Source organism: Zonotrichia albicollis, chromosome Z (assembly GCF_047830755.1).
Source record: "Zonotrichia albicollis isolate bZonAlb1 chromosome Z, bZonAlb1.hap1, whole genome shotgun sequence".
NCBI lineage: Eukaryota > Metazoa > Chordata > Aves > Passeriformes > Passerellidae > Zonotrichia > Zonotrichia albicollis.
This window is the reverse complement of record NC_133860.1, coordinates 8168444-8194558: the sequence shown is the minus strand read 5'-3', so window position 1 is coordinate 8194558 and position 26115 is coordinate 8168444. Positions and strand designations below refer to the sequence as shown.

The 26115-nt window shown below is 50.2% G+C and overlaps 1 protein-coding gene across 8 annotated transcripts in view; it reads right to left on the bottom strand.

Moving 5' to 3' along the window:
- Nucleotides 1-14861: 14861 nt before the first annotated feature.
- ZBTB7C (zinc finger and BTB domain containing 7C) overlaps nucleotides 14862-26115 on the bottom strand; it is a 151097-nt gene continuing 139843 nt past the window's right edge. For all 8 annotated transcript variants that reach the window (XM_074532647.1, XM_074532646.1, XM_074532650.1 and 5 more), the window contains 2 exons: nucleotides 21609-22802; nucleotides 14862-16186 (listed from right to left, as the gene is read on the bottom strand). In XM_074532647.1, the coding sequence (XP_074388748.1) occupies nucleotides 15550-16186; nucleotides 21609-22802 (1831 nt within the window). In that variant the 3' untranslated portion in view covers nucleotides 14862-15549. The remainder of the gene's footprint in view (nucleotides 16187-21608; nucleotides 22803-26115) is intronic.

Below are 26115 nucleotides of genomic sequence, written 5' to 3'. Positions count from 1 at the left end.
GAACAAGTGGAAGCTTTTGTGGAGCTTCCCCATAGCTGAGCAGAGAGAGGCAGGGATCACAAAGATACTGATCTATTGTGGGAAATTTAGGACTTTTGAATAACTGACTAATATGATCAAGTAGAAGCCACTTTATTGTTTACACTACACACATATTTATATATTCTATGAACTACTAAGTACACACTTCTAGATTGGTGCTTTTGTTCTGCTCTTTCATTTTCTGCTTCAATCCCTTAGCATCTGTGATTGGTTATAGTCTAGGTGTTTCACAGTCATCTGTTATCTAGTTTTTGTTGTGTTGGTGTTCGGTTTCTTAGCTTCTTCTTTCTTAGTTTTGCACAATTTGTGTTCTAATAGCTTTGACAAATTCCTGAGGTTTTGATAACAAATTTAGGAGCAGGCTGGCTGGTGTACACTATGGCCTAACCCTTGCAAATGCATTGGAACACTGATCCAGGCCTTGCTAAGGAGGCAGAGACTGACTCTGCACTCACTGCATTCTGGTTTGTGCTGTGGTTTGTCTCAGAAGGGATTTCAGTGTTAGGGAAGGAAAAAGAACCCATAACCCAAGGAGTGGGGCCTGAAGGGCTGTGCCTGTGGCATGGGGCCTCCTGCGGCCTACAGCGGCTGGGAATCATGGAGTGGCTGGGATTGGAAGAGACCTTAAAGATGATCCAGTTCCAACCCCCTGCCGTGGGCAGGGACGCCTTCCACCAGAGCAGGTCACTCAGACCCAAACTGGTTTTGAAGGCTTTGAACCCTCCCAGGGATCCAGGGGCAGCCACAGCTTCTCTGGGCACCCTGCTCCAGGGCCTCACACCCTCACAGGGAGGAATTTCTTCCTAATATCTGATCCTACCCTGTCCTCTGTCTGCTGGCAAGCATTCCCCCTTGTCCTGTCACTAAATGCTTTTGCAAAAAGTGCCCCTGCACCAAAATCTAACCCTTCAGTAAGCTGGCACACTCACCCTTGCCCAGGCCTGAAGCCTCTGTGCAAACCACAGCCTGCTCAGACAGAAAAAGAGAAGTGCTCACCCTCTTCCCTGTGATGATCCACCTCTCCCCATGCCCTCCAACCTGACCCCTCGGGGTAAGCTTTGAAGGCTAGAGTAAATGGGAATTAAAAATCCTGGAGGGAAAACTGAGGCAGGGGAGCAAACAGCATGGATGAGGTTAGCAGATTTGGGAGACAGCACAGTTAAAAGGTTGGTGTTCGGGCCCTGACAAATACCAAACTTTTGCTTCAAATCTTCTTCACCAGGACAGCAGTGTATCCTCCGGGACGAGCCAAGAGTGTTCCGACCTTCCCACACACAGAAGATGGCTTTTCAGGCCACGTCCAGGAGGCCAGGAGAAGCTGACGGCCAGCACACTTCAGCAGCTGCTGAATTACCTCTCCTGTCATGGAAATTTCCAGCACAGAGACGATCTCACAACTGCCTGACAACTCCCAACACCAAGCAAGGGAAAGAGCTGCCCACTTTGGTCACTTCTGGCAGTGAAGAGTGCTTCCCCAGCAGCCTCCAGCTCTGTCTCCTTGTGACTGATCCACAGGGGGCTTTTTAGCTATCATGCTTTTTTACCTCCTCTGCCTTTGCAGGAGACAAAAATTCAGCTGCTGAATGGATCCTGACCTGCAAATTTGAGAAAATGCTTGGTGGCGGTCCAGTATACTTGTGCCTTCCTTGCACCTGCAAAGGAGAGCAACACCAGCATACTTGTACTTTAAAAGAAAAACAAAATAGATAACAGTGTGATTCCTTTTCCCCACTGTTATTGTGTTTTGCTTCAGCTGTGTCTTGGATGTAAGGATGGGTGTTGGAAGCAAAGACCTTTGAGGGCTTCAGGACACAGCGCAGGCTTGACCAGAGCACAAGCAACAACACAGCAACAAACACAGGAGCCACACTTAGAGCTACCAGAGCACTGACAAATCCTGCAGCTGAATCCCATTTCAGGTACCCACATCCAAAATCCAAGCCCTAAGTGTTAATTTTCAGCCAGTGTTGGTGTTTGTCATCATCTGTCAGACACTGGCCAAACCGCCCAAGCCACTGCAGTGCCACCAATCCCCACTGCCCCTCCACACTCAGCACCTGGACTTTATCCGGCTTGGGTTTCTTCTCCCATCCTGTGCCCTGCTCACTCCACACCACAATCCCACTGGTGCTTTTTGCTTTTAGTGACTCTGAAAAATGCATGTATTCCCTGCAATTGCCCACCTTCTGTGTGCTCTGAGAGGACTTCTGCCCATGCTGGATGGTACAGAGGACACTCTGTGGCAGCTGGGACATGCTGGTGACCTCCCTTCAGAGTGTAGGCTCTGGATAACCAGCCTTCAGTTTGCATTCTTCAGAGCAGTGTTAGCTTCTGCAGAGGCAGATTAGGCCCCAGTGTCCTTCTCACTCAGTCCCTTCTTTTAACCTTGGTTCCATATCAGAGCCCTCAGTTCTGCACAAGCAGCAACCCTGGTGCCACTAAAACGGAGCCACTCCAAGGCTGAAGCCTATTCCTCAGTTGGTTAAAATAAATAGATTTTTCTGCTAAGACATAACAGTTTCCACTGAAGGTGCCAGTGTCCCCCACCACTGTCCTTTCTTGGACTGGAAGAGAGCTGTGCAAGGGCATTGCTATTTGTCTAGCCATGTGTTTTACCTTCTCACTAATGAAAACCATCCCTGTTTTTCCTCTCAGAAGCTGATGGGCTCCCATCCCAGCTCGTCTTTGAAGTTACAGTTTCTGACTTTCTCTGTCTCTCCCTCCTACCTACCCTCCTCATTTTGAAGTGAGGGATCATCCAAGGGACACCAATGTCTGAGAGCCCTCCAGCCCTGCTCCAGAACACAGGCAGACCAGACTGATAAACCCATATGCACCATCCATCTCCAAGGAAAGGCTCTGAAACCCACCCAGCCCCATCCTGGGACACAGCCCACAGCTGTGCAGGCTCTCAGGGAGGTGGGCAGGCAGCTGTGCCTACCCCAGGGACAGGAAAACTCAACAACAGCTCTCTCCTCTTTGGGAAAAAATAGATTTTTTTTTTCCCCTGGGGCACAAGTGCTAATAATATTCCAAGAGTTCTTGATCATCCTTGTGGGTCTCTTTTAACTCAGGATATTCAATGATTCAAATACTCATCAGAAGCCCACAGCCTGGGGGAAAGTCACTTTGGGAAAGAAACTGCAAATTTATAGTAAATTTTGGGAGGTGTTTAGTCCCTGATGCTCAGGGTGTCTTTCTAAAACCTTCTCCTCCAGCTCAACTAGGAGTTGTGGTTTTGACACAGAACCTGTGTCTTGGCAGAGGATTTGATGAGCCATCAAAGCCATCAAAACTCCCTCTGCAGTCAGTTGTGTGTTTTATTGTGCATTATGTGTTTGTCCTAGGACAGAATGGGTTATTCCTTGGGCAAACCTCTCACCCCCACACACAGAAGTAACCTGGATGCCAAGGCACCCTACACAGAGAAATTCCATGTTTTGTGCTACAGGAGTTTGAAGACATGATTACAATGATGGAAAAAATCATAAAATGTTTGTCACAAACAAGGATTATGGCTCAGTCTTGCTCCCTGGACATGGAAGGAAGCAAAACCAGGCCTTCAAATTTCAAGGTTCTGGCGAATTTGCGACATAAATTATTCATTGTCCTAAACAAAGTAATTCCCTTATCTAACTCATCTCTACTTGCTGGAGCAATAAACATGGCTGTAATTAATTCTGGTGCAGAAGAGCCAATAAAATGAATTATGTCCCAGAAACCTTTCTTCTGCATCCTATTTTAAGACCAGTAACAAAAACACATTGCCAGAAGCTTCTTTCAGACAGACCATCATGAATTATGAAGACACTGGAAGACAACATGCAGATGCAGATCCTCTCAGGCTTTGGTCCTGCACTGGCAGGGACAGCAACAAGAGGACAGCAGCTGTGTCCTCCTGCTTTGACTGAGCTCGAGGCTTGCATGGGCAGGGACAGCTCCCACTGTCCCAGGCTGCTCCCAGCCCCATCCAGCCTGGCCTTGGGCACTCCAGGGATCCAGGGGCAGCCACAGCTGCTCTGGGCACCCTGGGCCAGGGCCTGCCCACCCTCCCAGCCAGCAATTCCTCATTCCCAATGGGCCAAAATCTGTCCCTGCCCTCTGGCCCTGGGAGCCATTGCCTGGCTGCTGTCCCTGCCTGCCTTGTCCCCAGGGGCTGTGCAGCTCTCCTGGAGCCCCTGCAGGCCCTGGCAGGGGCTCTCAGGTGTCCCTGGAGCTTCTCTGGTGCAGCTGAGCAGCCCCAGCTGTGCCAGGCTGGCTCCAGAGCAGAGGGGCTCCAGCCCTGGCAGCAGCTCTGTGGCCTCCTCTGCACTGGCCCCAATGGGTTTAGGGCCACAAGACTCATTTATCCTTATACTCAATATTCTCCATCTCCTCCTGAGGAAGCAGCTCCTCACTTTTCCCCAGGCGTGAGCCTGTACCTGTGCCTCCCTCCCCTCCTAAATCCCTCCCCATCCTCGGCGCCATAACAGGAACCAGCATCCCAAACAACACAGCTAATGCAGCCCCTCACACCAGGCTCCTGATCAAGGCACAGCAGAGTCTCAGATTAAGCGATAAGCCGTCAACAAAGATGGATAAAGTCACCATTTCCATTTTACAAATAGAGGAGCTAAGGCAGAAAGATTAGCTGCCTTCCCTCAAGGAGCCTCAGACCTGGACTCAGATTAAATGAGTTTCTCTCTAAGCAGGGAGATGGCTCAGGTTACAGCTGTGGGCTGTAAATCACGGGGAGCCTGGTGCAGGCTGATGGGAGAGAATACACGATAGTTTATTAAATGTAATGAGGCTTAGGTCCCCAGTTTTGTTTGAATCCAATACCCTAATTTGTCCAGATAAATTGAATTTTCAGAGCAAAAAGTGTCTTTTCAAGCATTTGCACCAGCCTCTTGCATCATGCTGGTATCCTCTCTCTCTCTCTCTCACCAGTACCTGTCTGAGCTACCAAGAATGCAGGAAAAACCACTTTCACCCCACAGTGTGGCTTGAGTATGGTGCAGATCCCACCCTCCCCTCTCTGGTGCTGTGGGATTAACAGCACAGCCAAACAACCCCAGGCTATTTGGGCTGCACCTGTGGATCTTCAGCTGGTGGTGTCCCTTATTAGCCCTTCTTCCAGCACCTGGGAGCATCCACAGCCTCCTGCCTCTCCAATCTGCTGTTCCACACAGAGAATGTGTCCTTTAGTGCCGTGCTGTGTCCCATCCTGGCTGTTTAAATGTGCTGGGATCTTCAGTGGTGACTGGGGAAAGCTTTGGATGCCGGGTTCAGGGGACCAGGAGACTAAGAGGCAAAGGGGACAGGGCATGAGAAGGGACATGGAGAGCAAGCAGCATTTCCAAAGCGTGGTTCTGTGACCCATTCCAGGTGTGTAGCTGGATTGCCAGAATGGCTCTCCCCTCGACTGTAGGAGGAGCTGGAACACCAGAGAACACCTCTGTGAGTGTCTGAGGAGGAGCTGGAACACCAGAGAGCGCCTCTGTGAGTGTCTGACCTGGATGAGCAGAAACCCTTTCCTCCATCCACCCTTTCCTCCATCCACCCAGGCAGGCTGTGCTCCCAAGGTGCAGCAGCACCCAGCACCCTCTGATTCCCACCGTGATACTTTGCTGAGCTCGTTCGCGTCCTGAAAATCCAATTCAAAATAAATTATGTAATTGCAACCTGCTGCCGAACTGCTTTAGAGAAACACATTGCAAAGTGTCAGTGGCGGCCTCCTACACCCTGTTAGCATCCTCCTGCCCAGATTTTAGCTGCTTTATGCCAGGGGCCCATTTCAAAAGGTCTGTGGTGCCCTTCAACAGGCCCCCAACACCCCCAGTACCCTTGTGCTGCTGCTGATGGGCACAGAGACATTCACCCCACTCCACTGGGCATCCTTCCCACACCTCTGGTTCCTATGTAAACCCCACCTGCTCCCACGTGCTGGGATGTCCCTTTTCCTCCTCTGGAGACCCCCCAGCACCCCCTGCATGGATGAAGGTCCCTAACACTCTCCAGTCCCCTTGTGCTCCTGATGGGCACAGAGACATTTACCCCATCTCACAATTGTCAGGCATCCTTCCCACACCTCTGGTTCCTATGTAAACCCCACCTGCTCCCACGTGCTGGGATGTCCCTTTTCCTCCTCTGGAGACTCACCCAGCTTGGATGGAGGTCCCCAGCCCTCTCCAGCCCCCTTGTGCTGCTGATGGGCACAGAGACTTTCACCCCACGCCATCTCACAATCGCAGGGCATCCTTCCCACACCTCTGGCCCTCTCCAAACCCCACCTGCTCCCACGTGCTGGGATGTCCCTTTTCCTCCCCTGAGGCCCCCCCAGCACCCCCTGCGTGGATGGAGCATATGGCCGGGCATATGGGGCGTTAATGCAGCAGCTGGCACTGGCCGGCGCAGGATTTCGCTGCAAACAAGGAGCCCCCGTGTGTGACACGGCCACATCCCCTGCTCTGGACATCCCTGCCCGATCGGGGGGGTGGTGGCAGCGTCTGCAGCCCCTGCCTGCTGCTGGGATTTACTCGGATGCTGCTTATAGGGAAGTCCAGGAAGGAGTTTCCCTCCTCCCTGCCGTTTGGAATGATGCTCGCCTTTCATTTTCCCTCGCTGTCGCTCGGGTGCTTCAGAGCATCACCAGGGACGTGAGCGTTTACCGCTGGTGGTGGGATTTTTTCCGGGGTGGGCTGTTGGCAGAGGTTCCTCCACGCTCGGAGCCAAGCCTTATCACAGATACAGGACCCGTGCGGGTCCCGCTGCTCTCCCGCTCATCGGGCGGGGGCTCCTCTCGGCTAAAAACGCCCTCTCTTGGTCACTTTCTTTTTCCCTCTTGCTCCAAATTTCACCGTCGCCAGCCGGATGGCGATTTGTGCAGCGGCCAAATCATCCCTGCTCAATCAGACAGGGGTGCTGCAGACAAGGAGGGGGGTTTCCCGGGAATACTCCTTCCCAACATTTAATGAAACAGGCTGATGAAGCCATTGCCAAGGCCCAGCACTCCCCAGGGATGGTTTGCACCTGAGTAAAGGGTAGGCCAGCAGCACACTCACAGATACCTGTGTGCTGCAAGGGCCCTGTGAATAAATCTCTGTGCCTCCCCGTGCCTCAGTTTCCCCTCCCAAAGGAGAAATTCTGTTGTCTTCTGTATAAACTCTGGTGAGGGTAACAGCTAAATGCATATTAGATGTGTGTAAGTCTGTGAATGCATTCACACATATATAGGGTTATATTATGTTACATTATTTACCTTATATTATATTATATTATATTATATTATATTATATTAATTATATTTATTATATATATTATATTATATTATATTATATTATATTATATTATATTATATTAATTATAATATTAGCATGTTCATACATATATTAGGGTTATTGAATCCATCTGAAAGAGTGTGTATATACATATATATATGTATGTATATGTACACACACACACACACATATATATGTGTGTATATATATTATCCAGCTTGGCTGTTTTCACTCCAGGGAAAAAGCATCCCAAGTGCTTGCAGCTACAAATCTCTGTCACCGCCTGAGCTGATTGAACACGAAGAGCACTGGGCAGCTGCAGGAGGAGCTCATCTGCATCTGGGCTGCTGCTGCAGCAGTGATGATTGCCCCTAGCTCACAGAATCACAGAATCACAGAATTATTTAGGTGGGAAGAGCCACTGAGATCATCAGATCCAACCATTCCCCCAGCACTGCCAAGTCCACCAAACCCACGTCCCCTGGTGCCACATCTGGACGTCGTTCAAGTCTCCTTTAAATCCCAAGGATGGGGACTCTACCACTGCCTTGAGCAGCTGTGCCAGAGCTGGACAGACATTTCATTACGGAATTTTTCCAAAACCCACCTAAATCTGCCTTGGCACAATTTGAGGCCGTTTCCTCTCGTCACCTGGGAGCACAGCCCTGTTCCCCGGCTGTCCCCTCCTGTCAGGAGCTGTGCAGAGCCACAAGGGACCCCTGAGCCTCCTTTGCTCCAGGCTCAGCCCCTTCCCAGCTCCCTCAGCCTCTCCTGGGGCTCCAGCCCCTTCCCAGCTCCGTTCCCTGCCCTGGACACGCTCCAGCCCCTCGGTGTCTCTCTTGTGCTGAGGGCCCAGAGCTGTCCCCAGCACTGCAGGTATGGTCTCACTGTCTCTCCATGGGACATTTTCTTCCATCTCCCACAGAGCTTCTGTTCACTCTTCATTTTTCTCATCCAGGTCCTGTTTGACTCCTAATCATCCTAAATTTTGGGGTGTCACAGCCTGGCTCACACCCCTGCAGCAGCACCCAGAGCAAATCCCTGCTCACCTTCACTTCAGATCCAGGACCTTGTCTCAGAGAGGTTGTGAGGACTTTGCATTTCCAACTGATTTTTCAATGAATTTATCATCAAGACCTCCAGAAAAATACCACAGAAGCTGCCTAAATGCGAAGCCTGTTTCTGAGAACTCAGAGGTGAAGCCTTAAATATTTCCCCAACGATGCAGAACTCCAGCTAACACTGCAGAAGTTGGTCCCACCGAGACAGTCCTGTCCTGTTCACTATGGAAACTGAGTTAACAGCTGCCCCTTAAAGACAGGCAGGTTTACAGCCATCCCTGCAAGGATTTGCCAGAGGTTACCCAAGAGCAGAGGAAGGTTTTAGCTGACAGACAGGGTCTGTCCTGAAAAACCTCAGCCCCTGCCTGCTCTGGCTTTGCATCTCCTGCCTGCAAATTGGCTGCCTGAATTTCAGATGACCCCTGGGGCTCGAGGCACTGCATGAACTATTAGGGAGCCCGATCGGATTTGTGACATCTCATTCAGTGTCATCCCTGCAGAAAGAAGGAAATGAAATGAAACTTTGGGGGTTGCAGCTCAGCACTGCTGTTTGGCTCCTTCCTTGGCATTTGCATTTATGGTTTTTAGTCTCAGTTCCTAAGGAAATGGGCTTTATATAATTGTGTAAGATTTACATTTGAAAGCCCTGCTTGCCGGAACTGAGCTAAATTATTAGTGGTACCATGAGGGGAAGTGGGAAATACCAGCACTCGGCATCAGAGGGTCCAGTCCTGGCTTACCCTGCAGGAATAATTCCTGAAAAATCAGGGTTTCTATGAGGCCACCGACAATTGTGGCACGTTCCCTGCAGCCTCACTGTCCTTATTACTTGGTGGTGGTTAACTGAGCTGTAAAAACTTAAGAATCATTGAATCATTTAGGTTGGAAAAGACCCTTACAATCATCAAGTCCAACCATAAGCTCCCTCTGGATGTGGCTGAGGTTTGCATTTCCTCTTCCTGGCAAGCAGCCGTGGCTGGGCGAGACGGGAGGTGATGGAGGGTCCTGCGTGCCCTGGGACTGCCGAGACCCCTAAAACAGCCCCAGATGTCGGTCCCGGCCCTCTGCGGTCCCGGTGTCGCTCCGGTGGCCGAGCTGCCCGCAGGCCGCCACACGAGGGCAGCCCAAGTTCGAGTGTGCAGGAGCTGAGCGAGCAGATGTGCCGAGACGGGGAGAAATAAACCCCCAACAATTCCACTTACACACCCAGCATTTATTTTCTCCGCACAAAATTTCATTCTTCTCAGCCCCTGCACCCTCGTGGTGACAGCCCAGGTGACACAGGAAGGGTGACCCTGGAGGGCCGCCACAAAATGCTCCAGCACCCCGCTCATCATCATTCGATGGCAGAATCATTTCTGTTGGAATGGACCCCCGAGATCACCAAGTCCCACCAGGAATCTGATGCTGAAATCCGAATTCCCCAGCCCCAGAGCAGCGCTAAGGACACACGAGAGGCTCAGTGCTCCAGGTAACAGTTTATTTTCTCCAGGGGTGTAAGATGTGCAGCAGGTACGTGTACAGGACTGCCAAGAGGAGTCGCAACCAAACAAGAGACTGGAACAAAGAAACCTAAACAGTATCCTGCCCTACAGCAAATAGTGCAAGTCATGTAAAACATTGGTTCAACATAGGAAAACACGGGGGGAAAAAAGGTATTTCCAAGCCACAGGTATTCTTTCTCCCTCTGCTGGAGGTCCCAGAGGAGGGGCTGGGAGGTGGGATGGGGATGAGTTCACTCGGGCTCGGGCTACACAGGGTGTATCTTCTACAAGAAAGGATTTTTCTCAGTTCTTCCCTTTTTTGTTTTGGCTTGGAAAGAAACACAGGTGCACACAGTCAGAGGTACCAACAGGCAATGGCAGATCTTAAAAACCCAGCCACGGGTGACCTGCTGCCAAGCACATAATTTTCTTAAAACGAGATGGTTGGGGTCTTGCTTCATGTACTCTCTTACCTTAAAAGTTTTTTTTGCAACCACACAATATTCCAGCTTCAGGGCACTGAGACTGTAAATAAAGCACTAATCCCCTCCAAAGTGGATGGAAAAGGATGGGGGGCATAGCAGGTCCCAGGGGCTGCAGGCAGAGCACGAGTGGAGCAGAGACCGGGCAGCATTTGCAGCCTCACTGGGGCTGCCAGGAGTCCTGCTGACACATTCAAGCCTAAAACATTTCAGGCTGTACTTTGCAAAATTATTCCCTTTATATTTTTCCTGCAGGTGACTGCCAAATGGAAAAGCCTCTCACTTCCCAAACTGCAGGCTCTTTCTTCCCTTCTCAAAACACAAATATTTTTTTCTCTCTGTAATTTCCTTCTGCACAACTGCAGGAAGAGGCTCTTGCAATGCTCAGCAGAGGGCTTCAAGCCCAGGGAAAGGGTTTGCCCATCCAGCTCCCTGCCACTCGTGCCAGGAGATGCTCCTTTGGCAGCAACACCTGGTCCAGGCAAACGCTGTCTGTGCAGCATCACCCTGGTGCTGTTCCCCTGCACGGCCTGGATGCTCCAGCAGATAACAGCAGCTGCTCAGCAGCAAGCATCTAGCCATATGTTGTTGCTAACAAGCATTTACTGAAGCTGGTTTCTTCCCGTGATTCCCAAGTGTCTGATTAATGCACAGCTCCTCTGAGCGATTTTTAGATTTTTTTTTTTCACCCTCCCCTTGCAAATCTATTTCTTCTTTTGTTGTTGTTGTTGTTGTTGTTCTGGCATTATAAGCAAACCAGAATGTGAGCATAAAATGGGGTTAAAAGCCACAAGAGCTGGAAAAAAAAAGAAGTTACAGGTGTATTTAATTAGCTAAAAAGTGATTCACACAATTTTCATTTGGGGATTTTTTTGTGCTCAAAACCACAGAGTTTATGGGCTGACCCTGCTGGTCCTGTAGGCTCCAGGCACAGAGGAGCTGCTCAGCAATCAACCACCTGCCCTGGGAGGGGGATTGGTATTTCTTTGTTCCCAAGTCACATTTCTGGGCTCTGCCTGAAGATCTGGGCCCCTGCCCGAGCACCTGATGCTGTGGAGTCCTTCTCTGAAGTGTAAAGGAAGGAAAATAACCTGTGGCTGTAAGAACTTGGGAAGTTTTACTGGGACTGCAGCAGGGTGATTCATGAGCGTGAATCTCTGGTCCCCAGGCTTGGGAGGCTTGACACAGACCTTTATTTTCCATGGTGTTCCCAGTTAAAACAGACTGGGAAGAAATCAGAAACCCTGACCTGGGTCCCTGGGCTGTACCAGCATCCCATCCTCTTGGGAAAGGCTTTTCCAGGGACCGTGCCGTGAGCTGAGCAGAGAGGAGGGAGCGGTGCTGGTGGGAACATCCCTGCCCTGGTTAACCTTATCTCAGAGAGCTCTGGGAAAGCACAGCACGCTGGGAGGTGGCAGAGAGGTGCCCAAGGTGATTCATCCCAGCCCTGGGAGGTCCAGCGTGGGAGGGTGAATCACCCTCCACCAGAACCTGCCTCCCTCCAGAGCCAGGGAGGCTTCAGAGGCAGGCTGGAATCACACTGCAGGTAGCAGGACATCACGTAGGTGTCCCAGGAGGCTCAGGGCACCTGTTTACTTCACCTCCAAATGGCTGAGCAGTGTGGGATGGGTCCCACCGTTCCTAGCTGGAGCTTATCTTCCAGGCTTTTGCACCTCATGCTAAAACAGCAAAGGAATTCTGCAATTTCTGTGCGACCACATGAATTAGAGGGCTCATTTTTGTGTCATTTGTGTTCATATAATCATAGAATCATCAGAAGATTTGAGTTGGAAGGGTCCTTTAAGGGTCATCCAGTCCCACCCGCTGCCATGGGCAGGGACACCTTCCACTACCCCAGGCTGCTCCCAGCCCCATCCAGCCTGGCCTTGGACACTTCCAAGGATCCAGGGGCAGCCACCATCTCTTTAAGCAACTTGTTTCAGTGTTTTGCCACCCTCATTGTAAAAAATTTCTTCCTTCTATCTAAATTGAATCTCCTCTCTTTCAGTTTAAAACATCTCCTCTTGTTCTATGACAATATGCCCTGCTAAAATGTTTGCCCCATCTTTTTTCTAAAATGCCTGCAGGCCCTGGCAGGGGCTCTGAGGTGTCCCTGGAGCTTCTCTGGTGCAGCTGAGCAGCCCCAGCTGTGCCAGGCTGGCTCCAGAGCAGAGGGGCTCCAGCCCTGGCAGCAGCTCCGTGGCCTCCTCTGCACTGGCTGCAGCAGCTCCAGCTCCTTGTGCTGTTGGAGCCAGGGCTGGGGCAGCTCTGCAGGGGCACAGGGGCAGGATCCCCCTGCCCTGCTGCAGCCAGGGTGGGGTGAACCAGAAGCCAGCACTCCGTGAGCGGGGACAGAGCTCGTGTCCCTCCAGCCGAGGTTTGGTGCTCGTCACACCTGCCCTGGAAACGGGAGCAGATCCCCAGGAAGGCACCGTCACACTCAGCTGGGCTCCCGCGGGGATACCTGTGGCCTGGACTCACCACACAACACCAAAATGGGAAGAAACAAGAGTTTTCTCTAACCATCCCTCTACACCCCAAAAGTGATCACAGCCAGCACTCAGCTCCTTCCAGCCCTGCCCAACCCAGCGCCAACGCGGGAAAATCAACCTTAACTCCATAACTGTCATCAGCATCAGCCCCTCGGGCTGGAGCCCATACCAGCTCAATCTTTAATTAATAAGTGATTATTCTGGCTTTCCAAAAGGTGTCAGGCAAACATCCACAGAGCTGAGGCCACACGGGTGGCTGTGCTGGCAGCTCAGCAACCACAGCGGCTTTGCCTTCTCACCATGGCCACAGGCAAGAGAATCAAGTCCTGCTAATAATTTAAAAGCATCAATTAATACAGTTTAATAAATACATAAAGTGATCTAGTCTCTCTTTTTTTTCCATCAGCTTTTTAGCATCAAAGTTAAGGGTGATTGTCCCGTGAGTAACTAAGGCAAATTTGTTTGTGTACGTGTGTGTTCCTCTCTACTTTTTTGTTTTGATTTTTTTTCCATTGTTTTGTACATAAAGCAATCACATAAAAATAGTTATAAATAGAAAAATTGCAAAGGTTTATCCCCACTTAGACATATAGGAAAAAAAAAAAAGAACCCAACCGACCTAACAAACAAACCAAGACAGAAAAAACACCTTGCTTCAAGTCCTTGCAGATCATACAGTACTCAGCATCTTTGGATATTTTACAATGACTCCAAATCGTAGACAAAAAAACACCTGAAGGAACCAATCATCTGCAAAACGTCGCTTGTTTAAGAAGTTGATGTGGATTAAAAAGAAAAAGTTTGATGCAGTTTTAAGAAGATTTTCTTTTTCTTCTTACTTTCTTTTTTTTTTTTTCCTCTCCATTGACTTTTGTTGCACGTGGAGTCTTTAAGGATTCCTTTTGGGAGGAGGAAGCCAAGTGTTGGGCAGTTCCTTGGGGCCATTCTGCCATGGGTGGTCTCAGAGCAGAAGCCCCTCAACCCTCCTGAGGGCTGTGGAACCCTTGACTTCCCTGTGTCCCCTTCCTTGCCTCTGGTGGGCAGACTCTCCTCCAGCCACCTCGCCACTGATGGAAAAACCAAAAACCTCATGAACCCGCGCTCCTCTCGTTCCCTTCAACTTTGCTGACGTTGGAAGGTCATAGTAAAAAGAGAAACAAAAGCCCCAGTTGGTAACATTTACATTTCCAAGTGTTGGTTTGGTGTAAAACAACCACTGCAACCCACCTCAGCCAGGGGTGGAAGTGGGATCCCACCACGCCTGCCTCCCACAGCTCATCCAGGAGGAGCCATCAGAGGCAGATGGCCACCAAAGCCTTTATCCTTCAGAGCAGCTCATGGATTTGGGGCTGAAGGAGGTGGACAGGGTGATTCCAGCCAAGTGGCCACTTTTTGTGCCCCGAAACAATTACCAGATGGGGTCTGCAGGGACGCTGGGGAGTCAGCCCAAACCTGCTGGCCACCGTGGGTGACCTTCAACTTGGAGCACCCTGTCATATGTCACCACCTTCTCTTTTGAACCAACTACAGGGAAGAAACAGCATTTCTACTTGCTGCCAAATGATGCTATCACCATCAAGACACCAGCAGTGAACATCTTTTCCACAAAGATCCCTCGAGACAAGCAGCAGGGATATTTGCACACCCGAATTTTTCCCACCAACACTGCAGATTTGGGGACACGCGAGTGTTTTGTAAATTTTTCTCATCACTATCACGTAAGAATTTGAGGGAATTAAGGACAGAACCCCAGACATTTCTGAATGGTCAGCGGCAGCGAATTCTGACTCTTTGGTTTGAAACGACTTTTTCATTTCAAAATTCCCACTTGTTCATTTTTTCAAAGCAAGGGTTTAATAAAAGCTCAGTATCGAAATATTACTGATTCTTCCAAAACTTTTCCTTCACCTTTTCAAGCAACTGAAGTTAAAATACTCAAAATAGGCTTTGGTTCTCCTTTTGAAACTTTGAAATAGCTAAAGAACCAAAATAAGTGAAATCCCCCTTTTCCACCCAGCTTTCTGCTAGGTGTTCAATCTCCTTTTTTTTTTTTTTAATGTTTTTAATGTTTTTAAGGTCCCAACTCATGCTGCAGGTCAGGGCTTTCACCAGCCCTGTAAATCTGGTATACTGCTGAGAAAGGCAGTGGGCAGTATCCTCCCTCTCTCCCTCTCCCAGTAAGGCTGCTAGACCTCCCCCTTATCCCTTGTAGAATAAATATTGTTGCCAGACATGGGAATTAATTAAGAAAAAAAGAAAACAAAACCAGAAAGAAAACAGAAAAGTCCTTTTGACCAAAAGGGCCAAGGAATGCAACAAAACAAACCCAAGTCTGGACGGCTTGTCAGTGTCCAGCGAGCTCCTTGTGTGGGAAAATGGGGAACATTTCCCACAGAAAAGCCATCTCGTGGTGATGGCCGAGCCCTGGACTAAGGCAAATGACATTTTTGGGGGTGTTGAAGAGAGCAGCAGTCCTGGCCTGGCCTTCCCAGATGGAGCCATGAGTGGAGGGATGGGACAGGCAGTGCCTGATGGCCCCAAAGTCTAAAGTGCCGGTGGCCATGGGGCACAGCACCTGCCCATGCCCTGCTCGCCCCAGGGACGGCCTTGTGCCCCGAGCCCCATGGCAGTGAGAGGACAAAGAGCTTCTCGGGAGCCTGATGATGCAGAAGGACGGGTGGGAGCCTTGCTGGGATGGGAGCAGATGCATGGTGGGACCGGGCGCCGGTTTAGTTGCTGGCCTCTGAGATGGGAGCCACGTGGCCAAGCCCCGCCAAGCCACTGAAGCCTGTGCTCCAAGGGTCGGGGAGAGGGAAGAAGGGTTGGGCAGCGAGGTTTTCATTGTGGCCCAGGGCGAATGCGAAGATGCCCGCGTTCCTCTCCATGTCCATCTGGGCCCGCCTGAAGAGCTTCATCTGCGTCTCTTCAATCTGGCTCTCCAGCTCCTGCAGGCTGAAGGGCGCCTTGGCCCCGCTCAGGAAGTGCTTGGGGCTGGGCCCGGGAAGGCACATGGCCGTGCTGCCGAGGTGGCCGCTCATCTCCTCCAGCGTGGGCGGCATCACGAAGCCGCTCTCCACGGGCGGGCCCCCGGGCGCGAAGAGCAGGCTGGCCGCCCGCCACGCCGCCGGCTTGCGGCCGCGCCGGGACCGCGCCATGCGGCAGCTCTGCCGCTTGATGTGGCGGTGCAGGTGGTCGGAGCGGGTGAAGCTCTTGTAGCAGAACTCGCACTGGTAGGGCCGGATGCCCGTGTGGATGCGCATGTGGTTCTTCAGGTCGTAGTTGTGCACGAACTTGGCGTTGCAGTGGATGCACAGGTACGGCCGCTCGCCCGTGTGCTTCCGCATGTGGATTTTGAGCTTGTCCTGCCTGCAAAAGAAAAGGCGCTTGGTCAGGCGGTGTGGGCCGGAAGGGTTGGGATTGCTCTTTTTGGGATTGGCTCCCCGTCTGGGATCAGGGTGATGGGAAGGCGGGGAGCTCATCATGGGGCCTCTCCCAATGTATGGATGGTCTTGCAGGTGATGTTCGCGTTCGCCTTTTCTTTCCTGGGCACTAAAACACCATACACACAGAGCCCTCCATGTCAGGAGTTTGCAGCCCATCCCAGAGAGTTCAAAACAGCTTAAACTGGAGGGGGGGGAAAAAATCCCTGTAATAAACCTAAAAAACACCGAATCATTAATGCTGGAGAAGACCTGAGATCATCAAGTCCAACCACACCACCAGTCAAGGCCACCACTAACCCATGTCCCCAAGTGCCACATCCAGATGGCTTTTAAATCCCTCCAGGGCTGGAGATTCCACTACTGCCTTGGGCAGCTGTGCCAGGGCTGGACAGCCCTTTCAGGTAAGACATTTTTCCTGATTTTCCAAGCTCAGCTTTCCCTGGCACAACTTGAGGCTGCTCCCTCCTGTTCTGTCCCTTGTTCCCTGGGAGAAGAGCCTCACCCCCACTAGGCTACATCCTCCTTCCACATATTTGTAAAAAGCAAGATTCTAAATATGGGAATATATCTATATATAACTAAATCTGGGAATTATCAAATAAATGCAGCCCTGTTCCGGCCTGCAAATAATGAAATCAGTTGGGATTCGAGAGCCTCGAAATGCAGGACATTACTGCTTAAATGCAGTCCCTCTTGGAGCCGACTTTCCTCTCCTTTTATTCTTGCACTGACCACATGGTGTCTCAGGAGCTTTCTTTTGGAGCAGGAGCAGCACAGAGGGTGATGCTGCCAGAGATGCAGCATCCAGGCTCTCTGTCCTTCCCTGCCAGGGTCTCCAAGGCCAGCGCACGTCCAACCTCCCACACAGCTTGGAGAAGTTTTTCAAGTCCAGCCATGGAATAGTGTAATACCCATCCCTATGGCACTTATTTACAAATATTTATATATGTATTTTTAAGGGGAACATCTAAAAGCGAGAATATTTTCCCATATGGGCAATCCAATCACTGCTTTTTCCCAAAAAAATAAATGTTTCCTTCTGCAGCCAAAATCCAAAATAACCCCAAAATCACAGCTAAAGAGTATGATTATAAAAGGTGAAGCTGATTATGGCCCAGCTGAGCTGAACATTGCTTCCTGGGTTGCACCAGTGGTGTTCAAGTAAAGAGCAAAGTGGGAAAATTCATTTTGCTTTCCAAAATTATTTCAGTATGAACCCTCCAACATGCTAGTATTGAGGCTAAAAATATGTAGAACATGTGGAGTAATTTCATTATTAGATATAAAAAATCTATTATATATTACAGATATGTCATATAAAACTATACCGTGTATTTTAACATAAACAGTAAAGAATATACAATTCATTATTGTTTTAAAATATAATTATATTATAAATTACTCAATGTTAATATGTATTATGATGATTTAATTTATATAACATAAAAACCAGACAAAAATCTGTTTCTTCTGGATGGTCAAGCCCTCAAAACTTGCAAGGTGCTGCCTCTGAACTAGTTTTTGTCACCCAGCCCATAGTGAAACAGTTTTTGGTGATGTGCACAGTAGCATAGAGGTGTTGGCCACACCGTGAGGAATGCAGCTCTGGGCTGGGCATCCCTGCACACCATCAAGGATGCAAAGGAGTTTCCCTAGCAGGAGAGTGACTTCTTCACCAGATGATGCTTTATTGCTCTTGGGAGACTGATCCCAGCCTGGCCCTGCACCTGCAGATTTTTTAGGGGAACACGGAAAAAATGCATCCCTCAGTCCCTGTGCCAAGCTCAGGGCAACTTCCCACTGTGGCATTTTTAAATCTGGTGCTACCCCGAGGTTTTCACAAGGATGCATTTTCTCTGCAAGGGCTGGAGCCAGTGCTCAGCAGCAGACAAAGCAGCAGCAGGGAGAATTTCACCCCGAACGGCGAAGTCGCGCGCGGATGAGCGCGGGGGCTTGTGCTGCAAAGGGGGGGAAGTGTTAATAAAAAGCAGAGCTGCCGACCCCACCTATAATTTAATTTAAACCTCTGTAGGTAATGTTTAACCTAGCAGGATCGCTTTTCCTAATAAACACGCTGCGTGCCAGGACTGTATAATGTAAATACAGGCAAAGCTCTTTTCAGGCTATTACCCATCTCCGGCAGCAGACGGGGAGAAACCCAATCCTCGCTGGCCCGGCAGCATCTGCAGGGAATGCAAGGGAGGTTTGTGGAGCTGCTCAGAGGCTGGGGGGGTGAGGTGCTCTGTGGTGAAGCACCCCAGGGGGATGTGCCGTGGGGAACACGGGGTTTGTGAGCTGGGAGCTGGGCTGGAGGCTCGCTCCGACAGAGATCCGCACTCTGTGTGTGTGAATAACCTTAATGCAATTGCATTAGGAGAGCGATTAGGGCTCTGTGAGCTGTCACAACACAAATAATAGGAACAAATAATGTTAACCTTTCCAGCTGGAACAGTATCTCCTTGAGCACTCTGGGGTTGTCTTGGTGGAAAAGCTGAAATATTTGCAGCTTTCTCCGGTGTTCTAGCGGGGTGGAACAGCAGACTAGAAGCTGAGCAGCCTTTGTTTAAGGAAAAAATAATTAATGAGCCATTAAATGAAGTCCTGCTTCCTGTGATCAGATGTCCATGGCAGCAGGAGGGGCAGGTCCAGGTGCACGTAGGGTCCTTGCTGGGGGATGAGAGACCCCACTGATGTGGAGGGGAAGGGATCTGCTGGGTAGGTTGGGGCACTCCTCACCCCAGGAAAATATATCTTCTCCATTTCCCCAGCAGATTTTCACCTCCACTATGCCTTAAACGCAGAAGTAATGCAAAGGACTGATTCACACTGAGATTCCATTTGAGAACCTCTGCTTCCCTGCACCCTCACTCCCAGGGGACCCCAGAAGGGAGCACCTGAGCTTGCACCTCCCCAGTGAAAGCACCGTGGGTGCAAGTCCAATGCTTTCAGAAAGCACGGGATTCCCCCCCTCCCCCGAGAGCAAAACACATAATGCAAGTGGCAGCACTCAGGAAATCCCAGTAGAAATCTCTTTCTGCATCTCAATCACTCCACTTTGCTTAAAACTACACCTTTTCCTAACAGAGAGTTCTCACACCAGAGTAGTGATGAAAACACCTAAGAAAACCCCACCCCGAACAAAGCCAATTAGCTGCGCACTATTCAAAATCCTTCCAAATGCATTTAAAAAGAAATCAATATTTTAATATATCCACTTTGCTCAGGGTGTTAAAGAAAGAAAAGACCTTCTAGCACCCAGCTCTGTATGGAGTGACCCTCAAGACCAGTTTTTATCAGTGATGTTGGGGGACTGCACTGTTGGGCAAGTCTCAGTTTTTTGATTTTCTTCCCCTTGGATGAAGTCCCCCTACCCCTGTGCCCTGTGTTTAGAAGCTGCTGAGCACATGGGAGATGTTGAAACTATCAGGTTTAGTCCTGTATTAGTAATGGGTGATGCTTGACCAGTTCTGTGTGGAGTTTTCAACCTCCACCACGCTGATATAACTTGTCTGGATTAGGCTTCATGCCTCAGTTTCCCCGAACTAAGTGAACAACGCTGCCCTTGCCTGTAAAGGACTTTGGGAGCCCTCTGGGAGGGCTCACCTCTATATTCCTGTTACAGGGAAGATGTCAGTGATGGATCTAGGCAGGCTAGTTCCTCACTAAAAATTAGCACCTGCAGCAGCACACACAAGAGAGCAACAAGGGAACACAGGATGGAGCTGGCCAGGCTGTCCCTCCAGTCACAGGGCTGAACCCACCCCACAGGGACAACAGTGCTAACCTGGGGCTGCAGCACCAGCAGGAGCCAGATCCAAATTCCTGCAGGCAGGAATTATCACCATGCAGTAGCCTTTCCCCTGCAAATACCAGGGTGAGCTGGCTCACGCTGCACATGCCCGCCCGAGGCACGATGCTCCCCGCATTATAATATGGTGTCTGCTGTGTTAATGGAGGGGAGCATGGAAATTTATTTTCAGGTCAAATTCTCATCATCTGCATATCTTCCATTCGTATATTATCACAGGGACAGGAGAAGAAAAGACAGGCTGAATGCAGGAGCACCCCAGGTGTCCGGCCATTGTCAGGAGCTCGCCTCTGCCTACTGTGCAGATTATTTTCCTCTGGTTTTCTCACCCCAGCTTAATAGGGCTCTCTCTCTCTCTCACATGCAGCCAGGAGCTGAAATACCATGCTCTTGTCAGAAAGCTTTATTATTATGGTAAAGATTGTTCTCATTAGATATTAATTATACTCAGCAAGAGCAGGTCCAGGAATCTATTTGTCTCCGCTCACCGATTAAATTTGCCCAGCTTTGCAGAGCACGGTTTCAGGCTGGAACATTACATTTGCACAGCTAAATACAACTTGGCAAGAGAAGTTGCAGCTGCCCCATCTCTGGAAGTGTCCCAGGCTAGGTTGGACAGTGATGGGAGCAACCTGGGATAGTGGATGGTGTCTCTGCCCACGGTAGGGAGTGGAACTGGATGAACTCTAAAATCATTTCCAACCCAAACCATTCCATGATTCTGTGAGTCCAGCTTTTCCCCAGCCCTGCCAAGTCCACCAGACCATGTCCCCAGGTGTCACAGTTACACATCTTTTATATCCCTTCAGGGATGGGGGCGCCTCCACTGCCCTGGACAGGCTGTTACAGTGCTTTGCATGAAGAAATTGTTCCTAATATCCAATCTAAACCTCCCCTGGTGACACTTGAGGATGTTCCCCCTTATCCTGTCATTTGTTACTTTGGGGAAGAGACCGAGACCCCAACTGCACTACTAAGCCATAATAATTAGGGCCACTCCAGCCCCAGAAAGCCCAGAGAGCCCAGATAGTGTCTCATCCAAATGTGTGCAACTTGGTTGTGGTCTACACTGATGCCAAAAAGTGCAAACCCAAACTAATTACATCCTGTGGCTAAATGGCCCTCCCAACTCAGTGCATCTCTCAGCACATTAGAGATGAAGCGTCCTTGGCTGTTTGACCATCTGTTTTCCAGCTCACTCTGGTCCCACTGTGGTGAACTATGGTGGGGTTGAAAATATCCTGTTACTTATTTAAGCTTTTGTCCAGCAAGGGGATGGATCCAGTGAGCTGTGGATGTCATCCACAACCCACAAAAATCAGTAGGTTCTTGTTCTTCCTCCACCCTCCCTTCCTCCCTTTTTATTTTTTCTAAGGGGACAGAGATCATGTCCTGCTTTCCTCCCTACATTTATTCTGGGACAAAAACTCTGGTGAGTTTTCTCTGATGAGCAGCAGAGAAATCACTCATGGGTTATGATGTGGCCCCTCCAGCCCCACCCCACTCCCCACACACGGCAGAGGTGACCAACACACACCTGGTAAAGCGAACTTCACAGATATTGCACATATAGGGCTTCTCCCCCGTGTGGGTCCTCATGTGCCTGGGCAGCTTGCCAGCCCCCATGATGACTTTGTTACAGATGGGACACTGCTGGGATGCCTTGGGCTTTATTTTCCTCTCTTCCTCCAGGGGCCATGGGGGGAATACTCCTCCAAACTGGGTAGCACTTAAGAAATTGAGATAAGCGCTATAGTCAGTCTCTGCTTTAATATGCCCTAAGGGAGCTGCTGGCGTGTTGGCAAACATGTCCTTGAAGAAGTCATTAGGGAAAGGAGGCGGAGGCAGGTCTTCCTTCTCCTCCTCTTCCTTGATCTTCCTCTTATTGATCACCAGATCCAAGGGGCCGTTGTCTACTTGCGGCTCCTGGAGCTGGGGGAAAGAGTTGAAGTCGCCGTTCCACAGGTGGGGGAAGAAGCTGGGGGCAAAAGGAGACAGAGCTGGCCTCCCTTCTGGGATGTTTGCCTTAGGGTACAAGTTTTCACTCAGCAAGGACTCTATGGAGAAGTCTCGTATCATGCCCAAGTGTCCAGAGGAGTTACTGGCTGGGAAGTGATTTGGAAAATCTTTAGGCGCTTCTGTATAAGCTTCTTCGGTGAGATCGGACTCAGAAGGGCTTTGGTGGCAGCTTACTTCTTGTACGTCAGTTAGGTTCTCCTGATTGACAAAATCTTCCACTTCCTCCTCCTCCTCTTCCTCCTCGTCTTCATCTTCGTCTTCATCGTCGTCATCGTCCTCTTTGTCATCTTCCTCCTCGGCCTCCCTGTCGGGCTCCATGATTTCCAGGCAGACGTTGATGATGCTCTGGATCTCCAGCATCTTGGCGGCGCTGAGGATGTGCTTGACGTTTGAGGTGGTGATGGTGAGGGTTGAGGTGTAGGCGAACTCGAGGATGGCAGAAAGTGCTTCAGGCTTGACAAAGTCAATCTCGTAAACATAGGGCTGGTCCGTTAAAGTGCCGGTAGTGAAGAGTTTTTTGAAGTACTTGCTGCAGGCGGCCAGGACGGAGCGGTGGGTGCGGTACTCCTGGTCCTGCACGATGAGGATGACATCGCACAGGAGCCCGTCGTGCCGCTGCTCGTTCAGGCCGCACAGCACCTCGCTGCTGTGGTTCGGGAATGGGATCCCAATAAGATCTTCAATGCCATTGGCCATATTCTCATTTAGTGCCCTAGGACAAAGCACCAAGAGCGTTAGCAGGGCGTTGCCAACTGATAATGCCTTCCCTCCTCTGCCTCACCTGCCATCACCTCCTGCCTGCATGGCTCAGTGCATCTCCAGACCACCTTCAGCTCCTTCCAGATCCTCTGCTTCCATCCCCATCTCCTCATCTCCTTCTCAATTCCTTCTCAATTCCCACTCTGTTCACCTTTTCACAATCCCCACAAGCTCCCTCTTCTCTCTCACACCCCTCCCCCAGGAACCTTGTGCAATGACTCCCTACACACCACATTTCTTCTGAGTCCTCCTGGAGCCAGCATTGTTCCAGGCACACGTTGGATTTGCCCTGCCAGGAGCTATGTGGGGAAAGTGTGATGCTGTACTGCTGCACACTGCCAAGAGCCAGCACCTACACTGCTTGAAAAAGATGAGCCAGGGAGTGCCCAAATCATCTACGTGATTGTTTCTGGGGCTGGTACAAGTGGACATCCCATAGAGGAGGGTCACGGCTTCCTGCTGCAGCAGGAGAGCAATCCTTATGGATCTTCAGTTCTACTTCATGCCTGGAAGCTATGACATGTCACCTCACATGAGGACATGCCATGTAGGAATGTCCTGCTGAGGGATCTGGGAATGGGGAGGAAAGCAAGGATTTGTGTCACAGTGTGTACCTAAACACTCAGGAAGACAACCAGGTAGCAAGGACCTGGCCAGACACAGAGTTGTCTGCTATCTTTTCCTTTGAGCTGAGCTCTCTCCATTCCCAATCCTTCTTGGACATGTCAGCATGGTATCAAAATGCCCTGTGCATCTGGCAGACTTCTTCCCCTGCTAGAGCAGCTTTAGCTTCAAAGGAAAACTCGGAAGCAAAAAGCCCACACCCAAGAGGAAAACCTGATTCTTTTTTTTTTTTTTTTTTTTTTTTTGGCCATTTTTTAATCTGTAAGATGTTTCCTCTTTCACATGGCTCCAGCAGCCCTTCCACATGAGAAATCCCAGGAAAGGAAAGCGATTTCCTCCAGCAGGCGACGAATACATTAATCCCCTCACAGACAGAATACATCAAACAGACAGAATAACTTTGAATACACTAACCCTTGGAAACCCCCAGGACACAGAGCATGTGTTCATGCAGTGTCACCTCTACCAGCCCTGGCCCTGCTGCAGGTAGACACTTGGTTCACAGCCAAGGGACAGAGCAGTTAATCTCCAGGAGAACTCAGGGCACGTGAAAGCAGAACAGCAGCCCCACTCCATCCCTTCTGCGAGGCTGACACCACCAGGCAGGTTCCCCAGTTCCACACCACACCACCTCTGCAGCTCTCCTGGGATCCACTGCCATGTCCTGGCTATCCTTCCCTGCTCAGTTTATGGCTCTGCTAATTCCAAACCTCGTTCCAAGCCACCAGTAGTAGGGACTGGTTTACTTCAGCTGGCTCCCGCCCTCCCAGCTGCCTTGGGGATGGAAAGAGCCTGGTCTGATGGAGGCTGTCCATGAAAACCTGTGCTTCACCTAGGCCAGCAACCCTTGGGAAGCCTGGGAGGCCTGTAGAGGGGATCAGATTCAGCAGCAAACATTCCCGTGGGAAAAGGAACGCCGTCTCCCTTTTCCTCCCTCCCCAGGGAGACCTTGCAGGTATCTCCCCCACACTTATCCAGCACTGCCAAAAACGGGTGTGTGGGAGCCAGAGAGTGAAGGTCTCGGAGGATGATGCAACCTGCAGGGAGGTGATGGACCACAGGCCTGGGGGAAGCTTCACAGGGATGGGGGACAGCTGTCCGTGCCCAGTGAATGCTCACAGGGATGGGGGCAGTGTCCAGCTGTCCATGCCCAAGGAAGCCTCACAGTGAGGGGGGCAGTGTCCAACTGTCCATGCTCAGGGAATGCTCACAGGGATAGGGGACAGTGTCCATGCCCAGGGAAGCCTCACAGGGATGGGGACAGTGTCCAGCTGTCCATGCTTATGGAAGCCTCACAGGGATGAGGGACAGTGTCCAGCTGTCCATGCCCAGTGGAGCCTCACAGGGATGGGGACAGTGTCCAGCTGTCCATGCTCAGGGAATGCTCACAGGGATGGGGACAGTGTCCAGCTGTCCATGCTTATGGAAGCCTCACAGGGATGGGGACAGTGTCCAGCTGTCCATGCCCAGGGAAGCCTCACAGGGATGAGGGACAGTGTCCAGCTGTCCATGCTCAGTGGAGCCTCACAGGGGCTGGAGGGCAGCCCCAGCCACGGGAGCCCTCTCCAGCCAGCTCCCCAAGCCTGGAGCTGGGCAGAGGAACCAGGAATCACACCCAGCTCCGGCCACTGACATTTTCAGCAGAGGGAGGATGCTCCAGCCCCTCATCCCATGGTGTGCCCATTACCTCCACGCTAATTACGTCTGTTGTCTGAAACAAATTGATTCATTACAGTGTGCTGTGCTTAACCATGTTAACCAGCAACGCTCCTCTGCGATCCCGACCAGCTCTGTATCAAATCCTCCTTGAAAATCGCCGATAAATGACAGTAAATCTAATACCTTCTCCAAGTGGAGTGTAAGATAATAAATAACCCCTGAGCCAGGGAGGAAAAGACAGCTTCCTTTCTAGGGCTTTGTATCCCGAATAATAAGCGTGAGCAATTAAATTTCTATTGCTGTTTTTATCATCTACTCGTTTATTTTTGTTTGGAAGGAGCCTGAGTGTTAAAGGAGCTTCTTGCATGAAGGAACGTGTCTTCCTATTTTCATCTTTCACTGCCAGATCACGCTAAGTGCCAAAAATCAGAACAGCAGAATATCAGACTACCCCGAGAAATGTTTTTATAGAGGGTTTTTTCTGGACACTAAGCTTCATTCTCCTTAATTAGTGGGTTATTTGCTCGACAGCAAGAAAAATTAGAATGGGAGATTGGGGTGTACAAATACATAGTTACATATAATTTATATGTATAAAATATATTTTAAAAATTATGGGGTTTTGGTGGAAATTAGCTATTTTTCCTTTCTTATCCCTCCCTGGTCCTCCTGAGCTGTGGCTCTGTTAACTGCAGCTTTTAGGCAAGCCGATAACTTTACAGGATGCTGGCAAAATTGAAGGTGATTCATGTCATTTAAACCGGGGGTGAGGGGGGGAGAGGGAGAGAAACAGCCCATTCATTTGCATGCATTTGCATTTTTTAAACTCTCAGGGTGGTTTGACAGCTCTGGAGCTCAGCGAGCTTGAGAAATGACCTTATGGTTCCCATGCCCCCGGGGAGGTTGATGGCCAGAGGCTGGAAGTGTGCTGAGCCTGACGTTTTCCTTCCTTCCCCTCCCTCCTCTCCCTCCTCCTGCACTCC